Source organism: Natrix helvetica (genome assembly GCF_964273705.1).
Source record: "Natrix helvetica genome assembly, chromosome: Z".
Taxonomy (NCBI): Eukaryota; Metazoa; Chordata; class Lepidosauria; order Squamata; family Natricidae; genus Natrix; species Natrix helvetica.
The window spans coordinates 122470119-122496313 of record NC_138554.1 but is presented as its reverse complement, the minus strand read 5'-3'; the positions used below and the strand labels follow the sequence as shown (position 1 = coordinate 122496313).

At 36.9% G+C, this 26195-nt stretch overlaps 1 protein-coding gene across 6 annotated transcripts in view; it reads left to right on the top strand.

Annotated features, from left to right (window-relative positions):
* Window positions 1-26195, top strand: part of NRP1 (neuropilin 1) — a 181148-nt gene that overhangs the window by 123265 nt on the left and 31688 nt on the right. For 5 of the 6 annotated variants that reach the window (XM_081933761.1, XM_081933763.1, XM_081933764.1 and 2 more), the window contains 5 exons: window positions 8204-8362; window positions 10961-11105; window positions 16262-16596; window positions 23984-24128; window positions 25965-26069. In XM_081933761.1, the coding sequence (XP_081789887.1) occupies window positions 8204-8362; window positions 10961-11105; window positions 16262-16596; window positions 23984-24128; window positions 25965-26069 (889 nt within the window). The remainder of the gene's footprint in view (window positions 1-8203; window positions 8363-10960; window positions 11106-16261; window positions 16597-23983; window positions 24129-25964; window positions 26070-26195) is intronic. The other variant, XM_081933765.1, reaches the window with a different exon arrangement.

Genomic DNA, 26195 nt, shown 5'->3' with positions numbered 1-26195 from the left:
TGTAGTGATATCCTGAGTCCTGTGCTGCAACATCCTGGGAGGTTGGCTGCGTTGTAACATTCTGAGCCTTTGCGTTGTAACCTCCTGAGTTCTGTGATGTAATGTCCTAAGCAGATGGCTGTGATGTAACATCCCGTGTTTTGGTTTGGCTCCAACTTTGCGGTCTAGACATGTGTTCATGGCATGTGTCAGTTTGTTTTGTGTGGGGGTCGGAGTGGGGGTGCAACAGTTGGTAGTGCCTCCATGGTTTGGCTTCTGGATGGTGGTTGCATTTGGTCTATGGGAAGGGTTAGGGTTTGAATCTGGTGAGGGTGATTGGTGGTGGCATCCTGTGTTGTTCTGGGTCCGATGTCGGTTTTCGTGGCTGGGACTCATTTGTTGACTAGGGCTAGTTTACAGATGTCTAGTAGGTGGGAGGTATCATCACATTTATTCATGTTGTGGGGATGTTTCTCTATTTTGATGGCTTCCATAATTATTCTCTTGTGGAAGTGTTCAGTTTTGGAGATTAATTTGGTTCTTTCAAAATCAATTTCATGTCCTGTTGCTTTAAGGTGCTGGAAAAGGGAGAAAGTTTTTTCTTATTTTCTGACTGCGTTCTTGTGTTCTGCGATGTGTGCATTTATTTTCCTATTAGTTTGTCCAATGTATGTGGCTGGGCAGATTTTGCATCGTATTTCATAGATTCCTTGGTTTTCTAGCTGGATCTTGTCTTTGGGGTTTTCTTAACATGTTAGCTATTTTTTGGTCAGTGTTGAAGGCTGTCTTGATATTGTGTTTGTGGAGAGTTTTGTTGATTTTATCTGTGGTGCCTTTGATGTAAGGAAGGAGGGCGATGCCATTGTCCTGTTCTGTGTCTCGGTTCTTGGGGGGTGTCTCCTTTTGGATTAGGTTGGTAATTGTGTTTCTTTGGAATCCGTTGGAACTTAATACGTTTGTGAGTGTGTGTAATTCAGCTTTCACATGGTCTTTGTCGGCTAGGCGTTTGGTTCTGGAGATGAGGGTCTTCGCTATGGAGTTGATCTGTGCAGGGTGGTGCTGGGATTGTGCGTTTAAGTAGTGGTTAGTGTGTTTTTTTTCCAATAGATGGTGTGTCCTAGGGAGCCATTGGGTTTTTTGTAGATTAGGACATCCAGAAAGGGAAGTTGGTTGATAGCTTCTATTTTCATAGTAAACTGTATTTTGGGGTGTAGGCTGTTGAGATGTCTGAGGAAGTTGTCCAGTTTTTGCTTCCCGTGTGGCCAAATTACAAAAGCGTCATCTACATATCTAAGCCAGAGTTTGGGTTTGTGTTCAGATTTATTTAAGGCATTGGTTTCGAAATGTTCCATGTATAGGTTTGCGATGATGGGTGAGAGGGGTGATCCCATAGGTGCTCCTTCTATCTGTTTGTATCTTTGTCCATTATGGATGAAGTATGTGTTGGTTAGGCAATGGTTGAAAAGATGATAGATAGATGATAGATAGATAGATAGATAGATAGATAGATAGATAGATAGATAGATAGATAGATAGATAGATGATAGATACATAGATAATTTCTCCTTCCAGAGTTTACTACCTTCCCCAGGTTCTCTGGAAGATGAAACTTTTAATGGAAAGTAGAAGTGTCTTGTCTAAATTCACACACCACTCTGGTAATACATATTCTAATCTATTGTGGGACATCTACTGTACATCTACTGTAGTTTTCCAAGTTTATTTATCTAAAAGAACAAATGTCCTCCTGGCTTTTAAATAAGGGCATAAGAAATTGTTGCAGAACAGCACAAAGAATTTTAAATTATTAGGCTTAATTCAGAGGAGTTTATAAAAAATAGGGTTGTGTCAAATGCATAATTTTCCCAATTCATTTCTGAAGTGTTGTGAATAGTAAAACATCTATTATTTTGTTGCAGCTAGGTCCTCAAATATAAAATGTTAAGAGATATCTCTTGGGCATGTCCACCACATATGGTAGTGTGAACCAGATGATTGATTATACTTCCAGCACTTAGCAGATCTATCTTTATACAGATAGATCTGTATATCTTCTATCTACATTGGCTTAGCTAGAAATAGACTGCAGTTACAGTAGTCCATGATGTGTTCTGTTCAGTTGTGTCTTGGCATAATATGTGAATTTAGCCATTGTGGTTTACAAACCATGCTTTATGGTTTTGTTTTATTTCCAAATTAGGCATTGTTGTTCAGAAAATTACAATGTAAACAAATTATGGCTTAGCGCAATGCATGAAACCAGACAGAGGTATGTATATGATTCTGGCAGTGGCCCTGCAGGGAACCAGGACATATTAACATCATGTGACTACTGCATCCAACTGCTAAATCAGACAGATAATATGCCAGTTTATTGTAGAATATTGTAGAAATAAATACTCTATGAGGATTGGAACAGTCAGGGATGTTTTAATACAGAACAGGTCTTGCTTTATAAGGAAATGGCACAATTCTCTTAAAATATTGACTTTTCAGCATCTGGGGTCAAGTTTTCCAAGCTGCAAGACATGCTCACAAATAAAATGCTTTCTGTTAATCAAACTCCAGCTCTTCATCTTTTTTTTTCAGGCAGCAGTACAAATAAAGCTACAGCAAAAGTGTTAAAAGCCTGGCATCAACAGTTGCTCCCTTGCCACAGCAGTCTCAGCTATGTTTTATTATGCATGACAGATTTTCATTTTCAAAATGAGTCCTTTGCATTTATGGTGCAGTTGTGTTTGCATGATTGTAGGAAGCAGGAAGATTCATTTCACACTGTGTGTTGTGCTCACAGACTGTTTAACCACCCATTTGGCTGCATGATTTACTGCACAGTAGCTAAATACACTACTTTACTCTTGCTAAATGAACTCTGAATGAAGCAGAAACTTCAGAGTTGAACAATTTAGTTGTCCACCAAGTTCAATGCAGCCCACTGACTACCTATGTGGTTGATTATTCATTGCCTTGATTTTTTTTTTAAAAAAATCCTATCACATTTTTAAAAAATCCCTAAAGTTTATTTAGTATTTATAAGATAGTCTTCTAATGGTGGTGGGCTTTATTTGCCTTTTTGCATCACAATATAAGCCTTTCTGTGTTGTTCTGCCTACAGCACAGATTAAAACTTGAGCTGTAAAAATATATGTACAAATTACCAAGAGAAAAATAGAAAGAGACATTAGTGCCACTTGTTCTAGTTGGAACCCAATTAAAACAAATGTTATCTTGATTTTCCATTTACCTTTTTTTTTAACCTTATTCTGTATACTATCAATATTTAAGATGTTTATTCTGCTAATTCTTTTACTATTTTTTAATGACTGGTAGTAATAATTTTACTTAGGATGTAGCACATATTCATTTGATTATAAATTGTATACATACATTTAAACAAACAAATGCAAATTGGGAAAGAATTAAATGGAATATTAGTGAACTCAATTGGACAAAATATATTCAATATTTTAAGTCTTCATTTTTCTAAAGAATGACAACTTTTTAAATATGTATATATATAAAGATTCTCAATCTAGTAAACTATATGCTATTAGGCAAAATTCCTCATAACTGAATCAAGCCAAAAAGTATGATTAGTTCTGCAAGTATTTTGCAAGAAGTATTTTACACCAATGTTAATACCCCAAATATTTTGGTCTTTAAAAATGGTATGAAAGCCTTATCTCACAAGCACACTGGCCCACTACAATCCATTGGGCTAATGGTTTTTAATAGAAGTAAACATTCAGTTTTCTCTGGCTAACAAAACAATCAGGCGATCTTAATTCTGTGATACAATCAGGCCATAATAGAAAAGAAAATGTCATCAGATTCTGTTTGCTTGATGTAGAATTCAAAGAAGAAAATATTGAACAAAGAAAGCTCTTAATCTTGAGGATGAAGAATAAAGGTGTTTTTAAATTGGGCTGATACTATAGAACTTTCAAATATCAATCTCTCAGTCTTCTCTTGCACACATGTTTAAATCATGCTTTTCTGCCAGGTTATTTGATGTTCAGCATCAGATATACAGCCTTTCATCACTGCATTCCTATATTATTCATCTTAATGTGAAACAGATGTTTTTCCCGATAAAAAGGCCTAGAAAAGAAGGTAGGAAAAGTCAAAAGAAATGTAGGTGGGAAAGAGGAGAAAATAGCTGCCAAGCAATTATTTTGCTACCATAGTTTAAAGGAGATTTCCCAAAACCTGAAAAATGGTTTATCAGATTTTTAAATGCCCCATGAAAGATATAGAAAAGCTTGCTTCTGATCTAATAGTCTATAGATGATAGAGAACCAGAGCGTTCACTGCAGTCTAGAGTTAAATTTATGTAGGTAGCAATAACATGCTGATTCCATATACAGATAATCCTTGACTTACAATCATTTAGTAACTGTCCGAACTTTTAACGGCATTGAAAAAAGCTACTTATGACCATTTTTCATACAGATGGCCAATGCAACATAAGTATGTGGTGGCACAGTGGTTAGAATGCAGTACTGCAGGCTACTTCTGCTGACTGCCAGCTGCCAGTAATTCAAATCTCACCTGCTCAAGGTTGACTCAGTTTTCAAGCCTTCTGAGGTCGGTAAAATGAGGAGCCAGATTGTTGGGGGCAATATGCTGACTCTGTAAACCGCTTAGACAGGGCTATAAAGTTCTGTGAAATGATATAAAAATCTAAGCGCTATTGCTATTCCCTAGTCATGAGATCAAAATTCAGATGCTTGGCATCTAATCATATTTATGATGGCTCCAGTGTCTAGGGTTCTTGGGATCACCTTTTCTGACCTTCTGACAAGCAAAGTCAATGAAGAAGCCAGATTCGCTTAACAGCCATGTTACTAACCTAACAACTGCAGTGATTCACTTAACAAATGTGGGGAGAAAGGTCATAAAATGGAGCAAAATTCACATAACAACTGTTTCTCTTAGCAACAGAAATGTTGGATTCAGTTGTGATTGTAAGTCAGGGACTATGTGTAGTAAATATTTGTAATGATAGACTAAATAAATTAAAGAAATTTGTTTTGCTTTTTTGGCTTTTTAAGCATTAAGAGCTTTTACATTACCCAAGATATTCTTCAGTCTTGTTGACTTAGATGTTGCTTTCCTATTTTATTTTGATATTTTATTTTCTTTCTCTTCATTTGAGGAGTACAGATGGATTCGGCATGGACTATCCAAGTTGGCATTTTGTTGTGTTGTTCTTTTGTTATTGTGGCACTGAGAATCAGCTGCTCCAGTAAAGCAAATGCATAATTTAATTACTGACTTTCAATGCAATTTAATCATTGAACAATTGGACTCCTTTTCAAGAGTTTTCCTCTTCCTTTCAAAGAAACTGGGTTTTAATTTGTTAAACTCTTATTACGGGCTATTTGCCTGACTTCATTCACAATAAAGTTCTTACTAGTTATTTAAGAGAAAGGATAAAAAGAAAATTGTTTTAAAAGAGTTGTTTTAAAACCCACAAAAAAATTCCATTTACAGACATTTTAACTTACTTCAAAGTATGATCTGGAGCCACTCACTATTTCACACTTGAAGGAGTTGGTTTTTTAATTGTTCATTTGACATGTCTCTTCATTCTTTAAGTCCAATTGTTTTCTAACAGCCCTTCAGGTTGAAATTTCATATTTAACTAGACATGATGGAAAACCCAAATCAACACCGCAGTATCTGGGAGATACACCAGTTCAAGTTGTTCTGGACACTATTCCTAACTTTCTACCACAGACCATTTTTCTTTCAGATTAGCAGTTTTCTTTTCCCCCATGCTCAAAATATTTTAATATCCTGATTTTGATTACATATCTGTAAAAACAGAGGTGATAACCCCTTTTCTATCAGTAGAATTCCGAAAATAATCTGCCACCCTTATGCCTTGTAAAAAGAATGTGTGAATGCTATATTTTTTCATCATCTAGGGTGAGTGGACGAGAGAAGGGTGTGATTTTGATTAGAGGTAATTCTTGTTTAGTAACCCCAGCTGGGACAAGCAACTTGGTCATTAATTGAAGCAGTCATTAAGTGAAACCATAACTTGCTTATTATTGTTCTTTTTTTTTGTTTTAGGTCATAAGGTCATAAATGCAAGGATTGATCGTAATTTTTTCACCACCATCCTAACTGTGAAAAATCACTAAATGAGGCAGTCAGTAAACAAGGACTAGCTGTATTGATTAAATAACAATTAAAACAACAGATGAAAAGAACTATAGATCTCTTTCTCATTTTTTATTGTTTTTCTCCAAACATATATTTAAACTGTTCAGCATTTCCAAAACTTTAAACAAGCAAAGCTTGTCTAAAATCAGAATTGGGAACAATGCTTCTCTCTCTGATCTCCAAAGCTTTGCTCTGTAACTTTTGTGCCTCAAGATTGTTAGTTTCCAAGTGATTGTATATTATCTAGGTAAATCTAAATAGCAGCCTGTCTATCTTCAACAGGACTTCCTTCATATTTTCCCTAAGAGATTATGTTGATTTAACCCATCCATCCACCCACTCTCTTTGCTTTTGGATGCATGACATGCTTCCAGGAAAAAGGATGCTTGACGGACACTAGAGACATGCAATCTGCATCCGGCATACCTCAAAATAATTAAAAAGGTTGACGTGTGGTGGATATTTAAGACAAGCAGTTTCAAAGAACCTTTCTCATGTCTGGGTAATGTTTGGAGAATAATCTCCTAGAGAATTTCACCATGAACAAAATATAAACCCATAGATACCATATTTGTAAGATAAGAAAATATTTTATTTTATATTATCATTCTATTTTGAACATTCAGTTATTGGTAGGTAGGTACTTCCAGTGCAATCTTATGCCATTTTAACCAGTTTAGTAAAAGGATTTGGGTTTGCAATAATGGGTTATTTTGGTAGGGGGTGTTTTATTTTGATTTGTTTTTTTTTCCCTAAATGATTATTTAATACAGAATCCAAGCAGATTGTAAATTAGTGAAATATACATGTTTTGAAATCTTCCAGTTGCAATAACATACTGAAATATGCAATAGATAAAGATACACGGATGGATGGATGGATTAATGGATGGATGGATGATAGGCAGACAGACAGATAAATCATATATAGGTAGATATACATATACATATGGTTCTGTCCCGTGATTCTAATGAATATGCAGACAAAGGCTTGGCTGTCTGCCACGACTAATTACATAGATAAAACTATCCCTTGGCTAGGAACCTAAAACGCTATCTTCAAGAAACCAAGATTAGACTTACGGAATGTTTTCTCAACGGCTAGTAAAATGGACTGTTGTTTCCTGCAAAGATTCCCCTCCCGTCGCTCCACTTGGGAGGGGCCACAACAGTAACCAACTGTCCCTATTTTCTTCTATGACGTCTTCTCCACAGCTGCTCCCTTCTCCTCTCAGCTCTATGCACACACACATTAGGGACAACCTCTCTCTATTCTTCCTCACTGCTCCCTGACTCAGATGCCACCTAGTGGCCAACAGGCCTCTCTAGTCCCTGCTCTGACTCCAAACACCCTCCAGAGTCTTCCTCAATCTCCAGAGCGGTCCCATAATGGTCATCGCTGTCAGAGTCCACCAACAGTCAGCTGGCCGCTGCTGGGCCACAACACATATACATATACACATACACATACACACACACATGCATAGATAGAAATATATAGATAGATATAGGTATAGATACTGGTAGGTATAGATAGATGTAGATAGATGGATATAGATATATGTGAATGAAAAGTGTATCTATGTAAGCAAATTAAATTCTCATGAATACAAAATTGGAAATTTCTGATTCATCTTAGCAAAATATCTTATCAGCCTGCTGAAGTGTTGCTCAAATGGAAAAACAGAACAGAATAACAGAATTGGAAGCTACTGGATGTAGAACATTTCTGGCTGTTCAGACCATATACACATTGTCTACCATTCTTCCCATCAGAGTTAACAATTGATTGCATTTATATAATGAGGAGATATATTTTTATTGTTGGAAGATGTAGGTAGACTACATTATGCCCCAATAGTATTATCAGAGCAAAATCCTGAAGCAGATGTCATAGTTTAATCAACAGGAGAACCACTAGCAATAACAGGATTATCTTATCACATCCTAAAGAAGCAAAATGTTACTTGTTCAGCATATGAGACATTAGAATATAGATTACATGTAATTTGTTCCCTTCTCTCCCTACCTTTCCTCTTTCCTTCCCACAGGTAGATGTAGGCGTTCTCCGCTTTGTATCTGCCATTGGGACTCAAGGAGCCATCTCCAAAGAAACTAAAAAAATGTATTTTCTGAAAACATACCGAGTGGATATCAGCTCCAATGGAGAAGATTGGATATCCATTAAAGATGGAAACAATAAACCTTTGGTAATATTTTTCATCTGTTTCTTGACTATTTAGAGATTTATAAAATGCAATATTTAGTTACAGTTATCAGTAAAAGGCGTCCCTGCAGATTTTACTCCGCTGGTCGGTGCCGACTGCATGGAGTGGTGCTCATTATTGTTTCAAGGACATTAAACTAGCGCTGTCCAGAAACATTTCTATGGTCATGTGGCTAGCATGATGTCACAGACTCCTCCCACCAAAGTGGTATCTATTTACTTACTTGCATTTTAAACTGCTAAGTGGTCAGGAACTGAGGCGAGAACAGGAGGTCATCCCATCATGTGACACTCAGGTATGGAGTTACCACATTGCCCCTGAGCCACTACACTGCCCACAGTTACTAGTGTTTTAAACAAAATTCTAAATACTTGAGGATCAATTATACTTATCCCTATTGGTCATTTTAATAATCAGTCAAAAGCAATGTGTCAATAAAATAGCCTCAAAAGACAAATTCTAACACACTGAAAAAAGTCTTACAGTTTTTCCCCCAATCATTTATGCTTTTTTTTCTTGCTAGTGCTCTATCACTCATTACTAACTTATAGGCGCAAGAATGACAGTAATTCTATAATAAAAATGCTTCATTGCTGCATCATGGAAAACAAGAAGATTACATCACCAAAATGAAACACTTTTAAACCCATTAATTGTAATTGTTGATATTTAAATGCTTTCCCAACCTAAACATCCTTGGTCTTGTCTGGATTATGTCTAATTTTATTAAATTTGGGGGGGGGGGGGTATTGAGATTCCCAGGTTTTGTTTCTCACTTCTGTTAGACTGCAGATGGTTAAATCCATGCAAGATAATAATATATCTCATAGTAAATGTCTGAAGCATGAATAAAAGAGTCATGTGTTTCCCAGTTAATTATGATTCCTTAATATGAAAATATTGAAGATGTCTACAGAATGGTACCAACTCAAAATTCTCATTTTCACCAAATTAGCATCATGTAATTATATTTGACGTTGTGTGCTGGTGCTTGCTTGTCTTCTATTTTATCAACAAGTAATAATCTTTTAAAAATTGGAAAAAAGGAAATGCCGCATTGAAATGTTACATTGGACGGATATCTTGGCCTCCCATTTGCTACGGGTTCCATAATATTTAGCAAAATTGGTCAGTCAAAGCTTCGTACATTTTCCCAGATATGCCTTATTTATTTTGGAAATACCTTAAAAGTCTTACACAAACCAATCTTTGTACTTCTGTTGCACTTCCTTTATCATGGATAACAGATAACCACTTGGCTGTTTCATCCTGTTTGTCTGAAAGACAGCCAAACTTTACCACAGGCCTTGGCCTAACTTTCCTGTGCAATTAATATTAATAAGTTAAACAGATGGTTGGTACTAAATAGAGTTAATGTTTGCAAGAGATTCCTGCTGATCTTCCATTACTACTTCCTTCCCATAAAAAAAAAAAAAAACAGAAAGAGCAATTTTTAGCAAGACTATTAGGAGGGAAAGGGAGACAATAATGTCTTAAATGTCCTAAAATGGAGGCATAAATATTTCTAGCTGTCCAGTCCCAAGAAAGTAGAAACAATTGAACAATTAAAACTCATTTATAATGGATAAATAGCAGCTAAAATTAATATTACAATTGATTGCATTTACTTACATGCACAGGTTTAAATAACATGGTCAACTTCCTTTACTATATTCCGCTCTAAGAAAATACAAAGCAGGAAAGTTGGGGAAAGATTTAAGAAATTACTACCCAACAACGGAAAAATGCCTAACATCAGGAAATGGAGACTTTGCATTGTCTAATGAAAAAGGAAATTAGTCACCTTCCTTGAACTTAGTCAATGGAGAATTTGACTTTCTTATAAGTGTATTCATGTCTGGGTTGTAAAAAGCCAGACAATATTAAAAAAATTCTAAATTTGTTTGCTTGTTTATGTAAAACATTTATATAGCGATCCATCTTCTAACCAACTCTAGGCAACTCCCAATCAAAAGCTAAACCAAAAAAAATCATACTAAAATTATAACACTAAAGATTAAAATATTTCTTTGCTTCCATATGATAATCTTCTGGATTTTTGCATCCTAAATATCACTCTATTATAATAAATTTTCTTAAGAGAGCAGAATAGATGTTATCAGTCTTTAAATGCTTTTATTGATCGTATTAAAAAAAATTTAGTGAAACAAAGAAAAATAGAATACTTAGATTATACTAAATATTGGAAATAAGCAAATTATGCATTGGAATTATTCATAAGAAAGTAAGGTAGCCTCACCTTCAATTGGTCAAATTTTGTCCTAAGCAGTAGAAATCTTAATCCCGCTATGTTTTATTCTATAATTAAATATTGTTAAACTTTATCTAAGTAAAAATTGTCAGTTATAAGTTACTATATGGAACTGCAGGAATTCAGTATCCTATGTTTACTCTGTACTATTCTTTTCTTCAGTAGGAATGTGATCATTTTTGGATTTATAATTGTTACTAACATTGTTATCATCAATCATTTTTGCAATATAACATATATTTATGTGAGTAAACAAACACAGTTGAAATATTTTTAAGGAATCTTTTAAATGGTTTCTCTTTCTATAGCTATTCATGGGGAACACCAACCCAACCGAGATTGCTTATAGATCTTTCCCCAAGCCAGTTCTGACACGTTTTGTTAGAATCAAGCCTGTAAACTGGGAAACTGGAATATCACTGAGATTTGAAATCTATGGCTGTAAAATTACTGGTAAGGATTATGAAGAATTTATCTTATTTTTTGTTTTTAAAAGAGTGATTGTCAGGACTGATCTACACTTTTACCTATATTCTGCTTCACTCCAACTTGACAAAGAAAAGGGAGGGGGTGGAATGGAATGCAAGGATGGGGGGAATGACACTCATCTTCGTCGGTTCCTATGAGACATTGCTCCCCACTCAAGGACAACTCGAGCAGATGTCCCAGTGTGGCCCGCTGGTTCCCATAATAACATGAATATAAATTATTGGTAGACGTAACGGACTGTGGGTGGTCTGTAGAGAAAGGGGGGATTAACTATGCTTGTTTTTGCGCAGGAAGCTCAGAGTTGGTTTTGCTTCTTCTGTGCCAATGTGGTTTATTCAGTAAAGTTTATACTCTTGGTAAAATAATGTTCCAGGACTTTCTTTTTCTGGATTTGCCAACTGGACAGTCGACAGAGATATTTTAGTTTAGTTTAGTTTATTGTCATTGCACATCGTACAACAAAATTAAATGCCATCTTCAGTGTACATTGTAACTATAAAAATAAAAATACAAAGACACATCCTTCTCATGCTATATAATTGAAATTGAAAACCCAATATTGCACTACACCATATAATTCAATATAGTTACTGTCCTGGGATAGAAGCTGTTTTTCAGCCTATTTGTCCTTCTTTTTAGTATCCCATACCATCTGCCAGATGGTAATAGTTCAAGAAAAGGGTGCCCAGGGTGAGATGGATCTTTCAGAATGTTTTGAACTTTCTTAAGGCAGTGGGAGCTATAAAGCTCTTCCAAAGAGGAGAGAGGACAACCAATGATCCTCTGGGCAATGGCATTAACCCTCTGGAGCACTGTCTTATTTGCCACTGTGCAATTGGCAAACCATGCACAGGTGCAGTAAGTTAAAATACTCTCTATGGTGCAGCAGTAAAAGGTCACCAGCAATTTTTCACCAGCAATTTTTCACCAGTACCATGTTTCCCCGAAAATATGACATGTCCTGAAAATAAGGCCATGCCATATTTTTCGGGTGGGCAAAAATATAAGCTCTTCCCCAAAAATAAGTCCCTTGGACAACCCCGCCCCCCGCCAGGCAGAGCACCACTCACCGACCTAGCGGTATCCCAAAGGCACCAAGCCAGAGGAACTGGGGGACAAAGATACTTGCATTGCTTGGCACCTTCAGGATACCACTAGGTCGGTGAATGCCACTGTGCCAAGATGGAGAGGGGGGGTTGCCAGGAGCCTTGCGAGCAGGCTCCTGAAGAGCCAGGAACAGACTCAGGGATTAACGGCTGTGTTGCGCTGTCGCACCCTTTCCAGCCAGGCACAGTGCCATTCACTGACCTAGGGGTATCCCGAAGGCACCAAGCTCTGTGAGCACCTGTATCCCTCCCCCCCGGCTCCCACGGCTTGGCACCTTCGGAATACCCTTAGGTCAGTCAATGGCGGCTGCATGGCTGGAGAGGAGGATAGTGCAAGCACCTGTTCTGCCCCTGCTCACATGCCTCCCAGCTTCAACATGCCCTGGCTAGCTCTCCCTGCAGCGTCAGGGCGCCGCGGCAGCCGCTGCCAACATCATCCTAGCATGGCTTCTTCTCCAGCTTCCAAATTCCAGAGATCGGCTGCCAAGTCTTCCAGCAGTGGCCACTCTGGCACTCTATGGTTGTGGGGTGGCTGCCAGAAGACTCTCATAGAGCGCAGTCCCAGAGCGACTACTGCCGGAAGACTAGGCAGGCGATCTCTGGAGCATGAAAGCCCAAGAAGAAGCCATGCTGGGATGGCGGCAGGGGCGGCAGTGATGCCCTGGCCCTGCAGGGACAGCTGGGCCATGGCATGGTGAAGTTGGGAGGTGTGAGAGCGGGGAGCGGAACAGGCGCTCACACAACTAACATCTCCAGCAGTGCAGAGCACCATTCACTGACCTAGGGGTATTCCGAAGGTGCCAAGCCATGGGAGCCGGGGTGGGGGGGGGAGGAACAGGTGCTCACACGGCTTGGTGCCTTCAGGATACCCCTATGTCAGTGAATGGCGCTGTGCCTAGCTGGAAAGGGGGTTTGCAGGCAGCTGTTCATGACCGTGGTCACCTCATGGCTGCTGTGTTGCACTGCTGTGACAGCGCAACACAGATGCTCGCCCCTGAGGCTGTACCCAGCTCTTCAGGAGCCCACTCACAAGAGAGCAGCCGCCCAGCAACCCCAAAACAATAAATCCTCTCCTGATAATAAGGCCCAAGCCATATTTTGGGGGTCAAAAGAAAATAAGACCCTGTCTTATTTTGGGGGAAACACTAGTATAATTTCTGGGCCCTTTTGACCAGTGTTGCAATGTGAGTGCCCCAGGTCAGGTCCTCTTTTATGATAACACCCAGAAAGTTAAAACTGGCCACTTGCTCCACTCAGTCTCAAGTGATAAGCAAGGGCTGTGTGTCTGATCTATTCCTTCTATAGTCCACTATAAGCTCCTTGGTCTTTTTGGTGTTAAGAATCAAATTATTGTCTCCACACCACCAAACCAACTGCTCCACTTCATTTCGATAGACAGAGCCACCTCCCCCCCTTGGAGATGAGTCCCACGACTGTTGTATCATCTGCAAAATTACTAATAGTATATTACTAGTGTGAGTGGGAATGCAGTCATGCACATAAAGAGTATAGAGTAAGGGACTCAACATGCAACCCTGTGGTTGCATGTAAATAATTCCTTTTTATCTTAAAAAGACAGCAAATTGTTATTGCAATTTTCTATTTTTTCAAATGTGCAAATCAGTAGTTTTGTTTTGAGCTACAGCCACTTAAAATGTTAATGTGCTTATTAATTAGCACTGGGAAAATATTTTAAAAATAACTGTATACATATCATGTGTATGTATTCATGAGATGTTTTATAAGGGCCTGCACACAAGTACATGCATACACAACATCCATACATGGAGGGAGGGAACAAGAGAGAGAGAGAGCCAGGGAAGGGGCTCGCATATATGAGCAAATACAAGCTGCAAAAACTGAGCAGTCACTAGATGGAGTAAACAGCTACTCAAAAAAGTAGATTTTGTTGCCATCTAGGGATTTTCTGAATTTGTACAGATTAAACATGTAGAGCACTTGCAAAACATGAAACTCTATGAAACTAATACTAACTGTGAATTAGGAAATGAAACCATGTAAATAATAACCACATCTGTACACACAAACAATGCAGAGACCACATCAACATCTCAATGCTTATCCATTTAGTATAAGGAGAAAGTTAACATTAGACAAAATCCATCATTTATCCTATCTTACATAAGAATAGAATAATAATTTAGCTACTAATTTCTTTTCAAATCAAACAGTCCAAGGCTTTGGAGATAATGCATACAGAAGATTAATAAAAATGATTTTAAATGTTTGTGCTAGTCTACCAGTCATCTAAATTCCTTCTTCTTGTAAGATCTTTCTATTCAGTTATATGGACAACAAGAAATAAAGATCTTGTTTCATATGGATGGTATACACTTCCTTGTATCTGAGTGAATTTAGAAATGTAAGCTTTTTACTTGTCATATCTACCTGTTATAATGATATGTGCATTCACATTGCATTATTCAGATAAAGAGGGTGTTTTAGAAGCAAGGAACAAGCACACAGATTAATTAAAAGAAAAAATTACTTGGAGGTTAATTCTATCTTTCTATCTAAAATAAAATCCATTAATCTAAGGTATTTCATTAATCAAATTAATTGCATATTTCAAAACTGTTGCAAGCATATTTTCCAGTGTTTCTGTCTTTCTAAAAAAATTAGAAAGGAAAATAACAGGAAGAGGTGAATGGATGGAAGAATATGATACAGATGACATAATCTATTTTTATCAAACAATGTAATCAAAAATGTAACACAATGCAGTTAACTGCAAAAATACTTAAGAATAAGAAAAATCCATCTCAAATATCTTCATTCATGCTGAGAAGTTCTACCTTCCAATTTCCTGAAAATATTCTACCAATTAAAGAAACTTCTGATGTGAAAGGATTTCCCCTCCCTCCACCTATTTTTGGTGTTTTCAGAGTGCTTTGGAATTACTTTTGTCCTGGTGGTACTTTTGAATCAACATCATCTTTGTAAACTGGCCAAAGATTTTATTGCTGTTGGCTTTATCGGTACTTGTTCCTTCAACACACTATTCCATTACTCTGTAGTCCTCTTGGCTTATTATCTGTATTATCTGTACCTTACTGATGGCCAAATGCTAATTCTGGTTCATTTATCCAGAATGAAGGCCAATCAATCATTCAAAGAAAGTTGAAATATGTCACTTTACTTCTGATCCGAAGCAAAGGGGCTTCCTCTGCTGCTTTAGCAAAAGCAAAAGAGTAAGAGGAGTTTTAAGTAAGGCTTGCATTCTATTTTTATACCCTCAGCCGAAAGAGATTCAAAGCAGAAGTTCAATCATTTGATTATAAACTTCATTTTCTAGATTGCACATGCAACTAGATGTTTTTCTTAGTATGAGCTAGTTTTTAGCTTGCAAATCATTATCTCCAGAGTTTCATCTGCGCCGCCGCCCCCCCATCCCACTTTGTTGCCTTCCTTTGTTACAGGTTTATTGCAACAAGTTTCTATATGCTTTCTGAACCACATCCTGTGCATCTAGTTATAGTTTCTCTGTAGGGTCTGCTTTTAGAGGTCCTTATCAAGTGATTAAATCTTGTTCTGGTCTAGATAAGGTGCTGGTATCCCCGTGTTCTGAGTTACTATGTAGACAAGATGAAAATAAACTGAAAAAAACATGTTCCTTTTGCTTTCAAGGTTGGAATTTGGGCAGTCAGGACCTCATTTCCCTCTCTTTTTTCAATCAAATTGAATGAGAATGATTAAAATTTGCAGAAGCATGCTTTGGCTCAGTCGCATCAATCAAGAAAAGATAGGGCTAAGCCTAATGAGTCAATTTATGGGTCTGTAACACAAGGTTTTCTAAATGTGTCTTATTGATTATTCTATTTTAATTCATTCACTAATACACTTCTCTGCAGATGATGATAGAAAAACTGATAAAAAGAATGATAAAAAATGGTTAATACATGAGCAGTAAAACTATTCAGAAATGCTATTCGTATGGATATGGTAGGGATGTGTATAAAAACCACTTGTATACTTTCTTTTGCTTTGGTTTAGATTATCCTTGTTCTGGCATGCTTGGTATGGTGTCTGGGCTCATCACTGACTCTCAGATTACAGCATCAAATGAATTGGATCGGAATTGGCTTCCAGAAAATGTCCGTCTTATAACAAGTCGTATAGGATGGGCACTGCCACCCCCAGTTGGTCATACCTATACAAAAGAATGGCTTCAAATAGACCTTGGTGAAGAAAAGACAGTCCAGGGCATAATTGTCCAAGGAGGTAAACACAGGGAAAACAAGGTCTTCATGAGAAAATTTAAAATTGAATATAGCTACAATGGATCAGACTGGAAATGGATTATGGATGCAAGCAAAAAGAAAGCCAAGGTAAATTTGTAATCCTGCATGGTGAAGAGCAGAGTAGGTGCTGTTTATATCCAGGATTTTGATCTGCATGCAAAAGGCTCATTTCTGGTATCTCCAAATAAAAATAGCAGGTGGAATGATGGGCCTTTGTCTAAACTGCTACAGAGCTATGCAGTTAATGTAAAAAATAGTGATGTTTTCTATACCTAGAAAACTTCTATCCATGAACTAGCAGCGACCTATTTGTTGCCCTCTTAATTTAAGCTAATCAGGAAAATAGTTAATTCAAATGCTTTTATCTTAACTTACAGAAAGATAAAGGCTCTATTGAATCAAGCTTAATGTTTGGCAACTACAAGGATGTGTTTTAATACTTTCTTAGTCAAATTGTGGATATGGTTAGCCATTGCCACCTTAAAGAGTTTTGTTATTATTTTTATATTTTGTAGTGTAGTCTATAGCATTAAGACCATCTGGTGGTCTCCTGTCCAAGTATTAACCCTCTCTCAGCCTGGTTAACTATCATGCCCTTTGTCAATGTGAAATGTATAGCTTGGTGGTGGGCTATAAGTAGTACTTAGTACTGGCAACCGGCTCTAATTTACAATGGTTGTAGCATTTGGTGGTTATGTGACTGCAATTTGCTACTTTCCTTGTTGACTTCTGATAAGCAAGTCAATTAGGGAGGCCATTATTCCGTAATTCACTTAACCACTATGGTAAAAAAAAATGTTTGTAAAATTGATCATGTGATAACCCAATGGCCACATTGCTTAGCAACTGAAATTCTACACTCAATTGTTGTTGTACATTCAGGATTATCTATTCTATCTGTACATGCAAACTATCCCACGCTTCTTCAGTTTAAAAAAAATCCATGATGAACTATTGCTTGGCCATATTACTAGAATCAGGCCCAATATAAAGCAGTTTGCTAGAACTTTGACCTGTCCAGAAATTGTATCCATTTCTTAACTTCTATAGAAAAAAGACAATCATGGATCTATGTTTAAAAGGGCTTGAGTCTGAAAAAATAAATAATTCCAGCAATGGGATCTTACATTATCTTGTATTAGAAATGCAGATTTTCCTGACATAGCCGTCTAAATGAAGCACAAAATAAATAGCATTATATTTTTTTGCTGTGACATATTTTGGGTTACTTAGTCTTCTGGTATTAATTCAGAGCATTTGTTCTTACTGTCAAAACTAGCAGTCCTGGCAAAATGAATGCTGGCAGAATATTATGTCCATTCAGAGCCTTAATTTCTTAGAAAAGTTAGTTTTCAAAATCTACTTTTAAAAAAAGTTTTATAACATGCATAATCCTAGTAAATATTCAGAATATTTAAAATTGTTCTGTCTGTGGGGAAATTGGATAAAATCCTGAGATATTAGAAAGCTAGGAGAATTTAAAACAGGACAGGCAATTTTAAAATATTAATTAAGCTTTGCTATATGTACTGCTGACTACACTGATTAAAAGAATAAATTAAAAGCAAATATCTTTCTCGAAAAGAAACAGAATTTACTGAATACATTCTTTGAGGGAAAGCACCATGTGATAGATTTTTACCTATTCATATTGCTGTAGTAATCAGCTGAACTGCTATATTTATTTAATAATTTTGCTCCTTTTTCTTGTACAACATATTCAAAATCAGATGCACCACACAATATTAATTATTACATTTTATTATCTAAACAGTAATTAAGATGGATTCCATAGTAACAAGAATGGATCCCTATAATAAATAGGCTTTTCTTTTATAGAATTTATGTATTTATTTTTATTCAAATCACTCCTTTTGTTAGGAACTCAAGGTAACATACAGAGAACTCCTTATTGTTTTTCTTCACAACTGTCCACCTGTGGGTTAGATTAGGCTGACTGGTTCAAAGTTATCCTTCCAGAAGGAATAATCTTGAGGACAAAGGGGAGAGCCACTACCAAGACAAAAGCCAAATAAAAGAAATCTGAGCCAGAACAATATTCTTAGAATTGGGCTGGATTTTAACTTCCATCTGGAAGGTAATGAAGGATGAAGCCATACTGTGGTACCTCATCCATTTCTGTTATGACAACGTAACTACAGATATTGGGGAAGTGTCAACGCTGGAATGCTCTACCTGACTCCGTTATTACGTCCTCTAACCCCCAACCTTAAGGTTAAGACAACCTTAAATTGTCTACCAAGGACCTCACCCCATTCCTAAGAGGTCCGTAAAGGGGGCATACATAAGCGCACCAGCATGCCTAAAGTCCCTGTCCTACTGTTCCCATTTATCTGTACTCATTTCCTAGTCCATGGCCATGTTTATACTTATACCTATTATCTTCTACATGTTCGACAAACTAACTAAATAAATAAATAAAGTATTGAAAAAAATCATCAACATGATATAATTTCACTATCACATCTTGCAGGGACTTTTAAATGTAAGAAGAAAGATAGCTTTGCATCTAAAAGCAACTTGCATCCTAGTAACTCTGCATATAACAGAACTTTAAAAAAATAGCAGGAGCACTAGCAAAGTTTTCCCTTTTTGAGGAGTGGGTTGAGGGAAGATATGCAACTGGCATTGTGATTGTGTGTGTGTGTTTTTTTTACTTTCATACAATATTGATAAGTAGATAGAATGTTTCTTAATTTTTGTTCCATGTTCTCAGCTTTTTGATATTGCAAAAATAAATATGATTTAAAAGCTAGATTGGTTGGTAACCACCTTATTAAATTATCTGATTTATAGACTGTATTGGAGGTGTTTCACATGGTCTTCTGTAAAACTGATAGTGAAGACTGGGATCCAACTATCAGACATACCCATTTAAAAAAGGATAGTCATTCCTTCCAAACTGTACAAATTCTTTGTTTCCAGCCGTGATCTGGTAAAAAGACGCATAGCAGTAAGAGCACACACAGTTGCTTTCTATCATTTGAGCCAGAAGCACACAATGAGAGCAATAATTTATGTAAAATTATGACCTTGATGCATTCCAGAGCTTCCTTTCTCTAGAGTAGCTGCTACCACCCAAATAGCAAGCGCTGTTAAATTTCAAAAAAAGACAGACTTATCCAGAATGCTTCAAAGAATACTAAACCCTAATCTGCTGCTTCTGTCCTTTTTCCTGCTTAATTAGATTTCCCTCCATTGGAGACATCCTTATGCATTTTAATGTCTATGGCCAAATGGCGAATGGAATCAGATCTCTGAACTGAAAAGAATTGCTTTTTTAATTCCTAAGTAAACATTTCATCAATAGAAACAGGAGTGGGCTGCTATGGGTTTGCCCAGGTTCAGGAAAACCCATAACTAATATTATGTCCAGTTTGGAGAATCTCCAAATCCCACCCCTGACTGACCCCTCCCCTCCCAGGAGTCTCCACATGATGGATGCGAGGTAAATGCAGGGCCCACATGGAGGCTCAGAAAGTGGGGGAAATGGGCCTCCCAGAAAGCCTCTGGAGCCCGGGAAGGCAGTTTTTGCCCTCTCAGACTCGAGAAAAGCCCCCAGAGCCTGGGAAAGAAAATGGCCCCCCACCGTGGTGCAGGAGGCTAACTAGACCACACCCACCATGGCCACGCCCACCCAGTAACTGGGCAGAGAACCCATTGCTGAAATTTTTGAAGCCTATCCCTGAATAGAGACCCCAGTGAAGTTTGTTCTACTCTGTTAATAAAAATAGTGATTAGTCTTCACTGTCCCCATGATACTTAATATATTTATTTAGGATTAATGGGTAGGTATTATAAAAAATTCATCATGTCCCCCATATCTGACATCTGAAGGATACCTAAGGTAGCATTAAATTTCTACTGAATTCTATGCCCATGTGTCAGTACACTGTTCTGAAACCTTTTATAGAAAAGTAGCCATCATTATATTTTACTATCTAAACAATAATTAAGGATCATAGTTACAAGAATGGGTCCCTACTCTAAACATTCTTCCTTTTATTGAATGCATTTATTTATGTATTTAATACAATACAATAAAATAGCAGAGTTGGAAGGGACCTTGGAGGTCTTCTAGTCCAACCCCCTGCCTAGGCAGGAAACCCTATACTGTTTCAGACAAATGGCTATCCAACATTTTCTTAAAGACTTCCAGTGTTGGGGCATTCACAGGCAAGCTGTTCCACTGATTAATTGTTCTAACTGTCAGGAAATTTCTCCTAAGTTGCTTCTCTCCTTGATTAGTTTCCATCCATTGCTTCTTGTTCTACCTTCAGGTGCCTTGGAGAATAGTTTGACTCCCACTTCTTTGTGGCAACCCCTGAGATATTGGATCACTGCTATCATGTCTCCCCTAGTCCTTCTTTCTCTTAAGATAAACATACCCAGTTCCTGCAGCCGTTCTTCATATGTTTTTGTCTCCAGTTCCCTAAGCATTTTTGTTGCTCTTCTCTGCACTCTCTCCAGAGTCTCCAAATCTTTTTCTACATTGTGGCGACCAAAACTGAATGTAGTATTCCAAGCGTGGCCTTACCAAGGCATTATAAAGTGGGGTTAACACTTCACGTGATCTTGATTCTATCCCTCTGTTTATGTAGCCTAGAACTGTGTTGGCTTTTTTGGCAGCTGCTGCACACTGCTGGCTCATATTTAAATGGTTGTCCACTAGGACTCCAAAATCCCTTTCACAGTTACTACTACTGAGCAAGGTACCATCTATACTGTACCTGTGCATTTCCTTTTTGTTGCCTAAATGTAGAATCTTACTCTTTTCACCATTGAATTTCATTTGAATTTACTTCTATTCATATCACTCCTTTTGTTAGGATCTCCAGGTATCCTACAGATAATTCCTAATTATTATTTTTCTTCATTATTATCAACTTTAGGGTAGATTAGGCTGACTGGTTCAAAATCATTCAGAGTAATGGGATGAAAGAATAACCTTGTGGAGCAAGAAGAAGGGCCATTACCCAGAAAAATGGCCAAATAAAAGAAATCTGAATCTTGGCCAGAATTGTAATCGGAAAAAGCACCTCAGACATAACCCTCCCTAATTCTCATGAAGATAAAGGAGTGGGAAAACACATTCCGGGTTGCAAGATTCTGTTGCTGTAACCTTAGAGTAAAAGTAGTATTACCTTGCATGACTTTGACTTCCTAATCTGGTCTTCTTTGAAGGCATGCATCCAGTGAATTGGATGTTAATCCAGTGATAATCTTGTCTTTGTCCAAAGTCTTCATCACACACTTAGCACACTTTTCTAATGGGACTTTCACAATAGTTGAAATTTGAATTTTACTTACATAGATGATGATGACTTTTTAATATATAAATAGTTGTACCCTCTAAAGTATTTTCTAAATGTTCTCAATATACCAATCACCTCTCTTTTTTAGATGTGATGATGATTTTTGGATAAATATATATTGAGTTTATACACATCTACTCCTGTGCTGTTATAAAGTATATGGTTTATACCTATAAATAAATACCAGGCATGGAATGCTGAAGGGATATATGAATGCACCATTCCTTCAAACGTATTTTGACAAATTTTGACACCCAGGAACTCGAAATAGGCTTAATGAGTGAATAAAATAATTAATGAATGTATTCCTCACATTTACAGAAAGGAAAATAGACGAGGAATAGACAGGTGACCAAGTCATACTGAAGAATTTTTAGATAACAAATAATCTAAATCAAGAGCCAAAAAAAGTAATGCTATATATGGATAGGGTTGACCTGAATATTTGTGCAAACGAAATTTTAAAAGGGCAAGAAATCTTTCAACTTCTGAGACATTCTTTTGAAGCACCAGTAATTGGCCGGTTCAATTTATGCATCATTCTGATTCGCAAGAAATCTTTTTCTTCCAAAGAAAAAAAATATGCGCTTAACTAATTCACTACAGGAAGTTCCTGGCTTAATGATCAGAAGTCTTTATAATCATTCATTGGGGCCATTATGTGGCCAGTAGTAACTTCCCAGTCATTTTTGCAGAAGTTGAGTGAACACTGAAGATATTAAGCAAGCGCTACAGTTGTTAAGCGAAACCACTCATTTGAATGGGTGTTTTTCGCTGCAAAAACCTGCAAAAATCATTGGAAATCATGATCAACTGATCCACCCGACATGCAGTCATGGGACCATGGAGGGGCCCTCATGTCAACAAGGAAGCACTTTATGAGCTGTATAGCACCCATTTTGTGGCTGTCATAACTTTGAGTTATGTGTCTGCTCATAAAATGTCTGCTCATAAGTTGAGGACCATTTGTGGCTATTCAAGGAAGCGAACAGAATTATAAAATAAATGCTTAATTTAGCATATGAATTAGATATATTGGGTGAAGATTCTCTATAGTTTGGCTACTGTCAAAAACATTTTACATTTAGTTGAAGTGTTCCTGCCAATATCCCTGACACAAAGCAGTTTTCCCTTGGAAACATTTCTCAGTGGTTTCCATAGAGCTAACATGAAAACTAAATCAAGCTTCAGTTGTAACAAAGCTAGTAAGAGGTCAGAAGTATGAATCAAGATGAATATGGTTGATTTCCATGTTATGGCATTTTCACAAAAAACATTTGACTAGTGTAGTAGTTTTATTCTCATCTTTTCTGTGACAGCTTCAACAAAATATATTTTGTGCTAGTTCAAAAGTTCTTTATTACGTATCATTATCTTCTATTGTAGGAAAAGTTAGGAATCTACCACAAGATTGGCTTTAAATAGTTATGCTTCCAGGGGCAGGTTGACATATGAAATTAAAAAGTTTGGGCTTCAGTATAATTAAGTTCTGTTTGAGATTTTTCTTATTAATACAATGAAAACTAATGAGATCTGAATCGAATATTTCTATAGTTGACTGGTTTTTTCAAGCAATCTCACAAATACTGTAGCAGTATCGTATTACAAGTAATTTATCTTTCTTAGATTTAGTTTTATAGACATCTGTTATTTTACAGCAGCTATTGGTTCTAAAGTTTAATTTGCATACGTGCAATATAACTGTAAGCATCAGGATAAAATTTCTCTCTTGAAATTTTCCCTTGTAACTACATGAATGGTGACTGACATTTAGAAGAAATCTTTCCCTGGATGTATCATGTATCATATATTATGTAAATTCTATATATCAATATATCATGTGAATTCCAAATGTAGGCTTCATTAAAAAGATATCCCATTGAAACATTGGACTTTCCTACTAGTCCTGATGGATAGATTTCTGGAAAACAAGATATGAAACTTCTTAGAGAGTCTTCAACTATCCTTTCTTTCTTTTATTTTCTAAAGAAATGAGCGTCTTTGAACAGTCAGAACTGTGATTACTGTTTAGTTCTTAAGCAAATGGCCAGGGGGGAGGGGGGACACGACTGCCAGCTGGCTAAAAATAAACCTATTTGTGATTGTTAAAGCAGCAATTGTGTATGTATGCTCTACAGATTTTTGAAGGCAACACCAACTATGATACTCCTGAACTTCGCCTCTTTAACCCATTGACAACCAGATTTATCCGTGTTTATCCAGAAAGAGCCACACATGCTGGATTGGGACTAAGGTTGGAACTGCTCGGTTGTGAAGTTGAAGGTAATTGCATAATCCCTGATAAATTTGTTTCATTGATTACTTTCCTATATTGCTATTGATTCTCCATTAGCTTTTAATATTTTGTGTGATTTTAATCATGCTTTTCCTATCTTCAACTAGCATATTAGGCTTTTGTTTGATGCTAGCAGAATTCAACAATTTCTCCTCCTCCTCTTCCTCCTTCAAAATGAAAAATGAAGGCACTGAAATGAAGGGATCATTTCAATATGATTAATCCATTTAATTACAACCTCCCATATATTAAAAGTTTTTTTTTAAAATCAGAGCCTTTCTTCAGGCACACAATTAATACATTTTATTATATCTGTGGATTAAAGGTATGCAGACTTTCCCTGCAAAACAAAGTGAAGTGAAAATTCTGAGAACAAATTTTTTAAAGCATATGTAAAGTTCAAAGATGGGACTACTCCCTCCAAAAAAAATCCTTTCCTTGCATAAACCTGAATAAATTTGATTCACATATTTAATCAAAATGAAAAACATTGGATCAGAGTTGCCCACTTCGATTAAGGAAAATGAGCACTGTTGTTCATCATATCTAGCTTTAGACTCCATGTCTAACTAACTAAAGACTCATTCAAAGATAGCTTGTCCATATGAGCCATAACTGACTTGATTCAGAAGCTTCATGTACAAATCAATTTCTCCCATGAAGACCCTGCTCCTGTAATGGTTTCCACATTCATTTAATTAATTAACAGTACATCATTTTGATGAGGAATACAAAAAAAAAACCAAACTAACAAAATCACAAGCAAATGAAATCCTCACTAAAATGAAGAATGTGGCTCCATGTGGAAAGCTCTGCAGACATCCCATGAGGTGGTCTTATTGTTTTTGTTGTCTGAATCTGTAGATTCTGATGTAACTTCAAACTCTGTCTAGATAACTTGTATTAATTTGTCTTAAAATGACAATATATCAGTATAGATCAGAAACTGTGACTTTGAATTTGATTTGTGTCATCTGATACTGGTGGAGTTTTGACCAAGTATGGATCTTGAAATAAAATTACATAGTCGATAGAATTGTATAGAGCAGGAATAAACCATAATCTTTTCTTCCATGTATGAAACTGTCAGAAACAAAAGCATTTGTTAGAGTTTAATTTCACAAAGAAATTATCCACCTTCCTCTTCCTATTTCCTATCCTTTGCCCTCAAATAAACAAGGTAAGAATTGTCCATACTGAAATTTGGGGAGATAAAAAAGGAAAATCAGTAAAAAGCATCATTTTTGTTATTAAATCTTTTTAAAATAATTTTAAATTATTATTTTTATTTTATTGCAAAGAATTATTGTTTTAAATAATTATTAGCATTTTCACCTCAAGACTTCTCCATTTCAATACTAGTACTCGGACTGTGATTCTCACTGTTCCCAGGTAATGTATATGCCCGTGATGGCGAACCTATGGTATGTGTGCGGGTGGCATACAGAGCCCTCTCTGCAGGGACGAGAGCCATCATGCCAGCTCAGTTCTACCATGCATATGCATGTGCCTCCCACTGGCCAGCTGGTTTTTGAGTCTCTGCCATGTAAGCACGGCAGGAGCACATGTGGAAGATGCGCCCACACGCAAGGGGTGGGGCACAGGTGCAGGGGTTTCACGTGCATGCACGGGGACGGGATGCATGTGGGAGAGGTTGTATGCATCAGGGTTCACGCACGGGGTGGGAGAGCACAGGGGCGCATGCACACTTTCGCACACAGTGACAAAATGGTTAGCCATCACTGGTATATGCATTCTACTACATAAAAAAGCTCTGCCTTTAGATTTATCTTAACTGAATCAAGCTGGGATTTTTTTTACAGTTCCTACTTCAGTCCCAACCTCTTCTGATACCAGTCCTATGGATGAGTGTGATGATGACCAAGCCAACTGCTACAGTGGAACAGGTGATGACTTCCATTTGACAGGTGCAGAAACCATCCACATTTCATTGCAACTCTGTTTTCATACAAATCATTTTCACAATGACATACTTATTTTATCCTTATTACTTACTAGAAAAATTATAACATATTCAGGCATAATATACAACA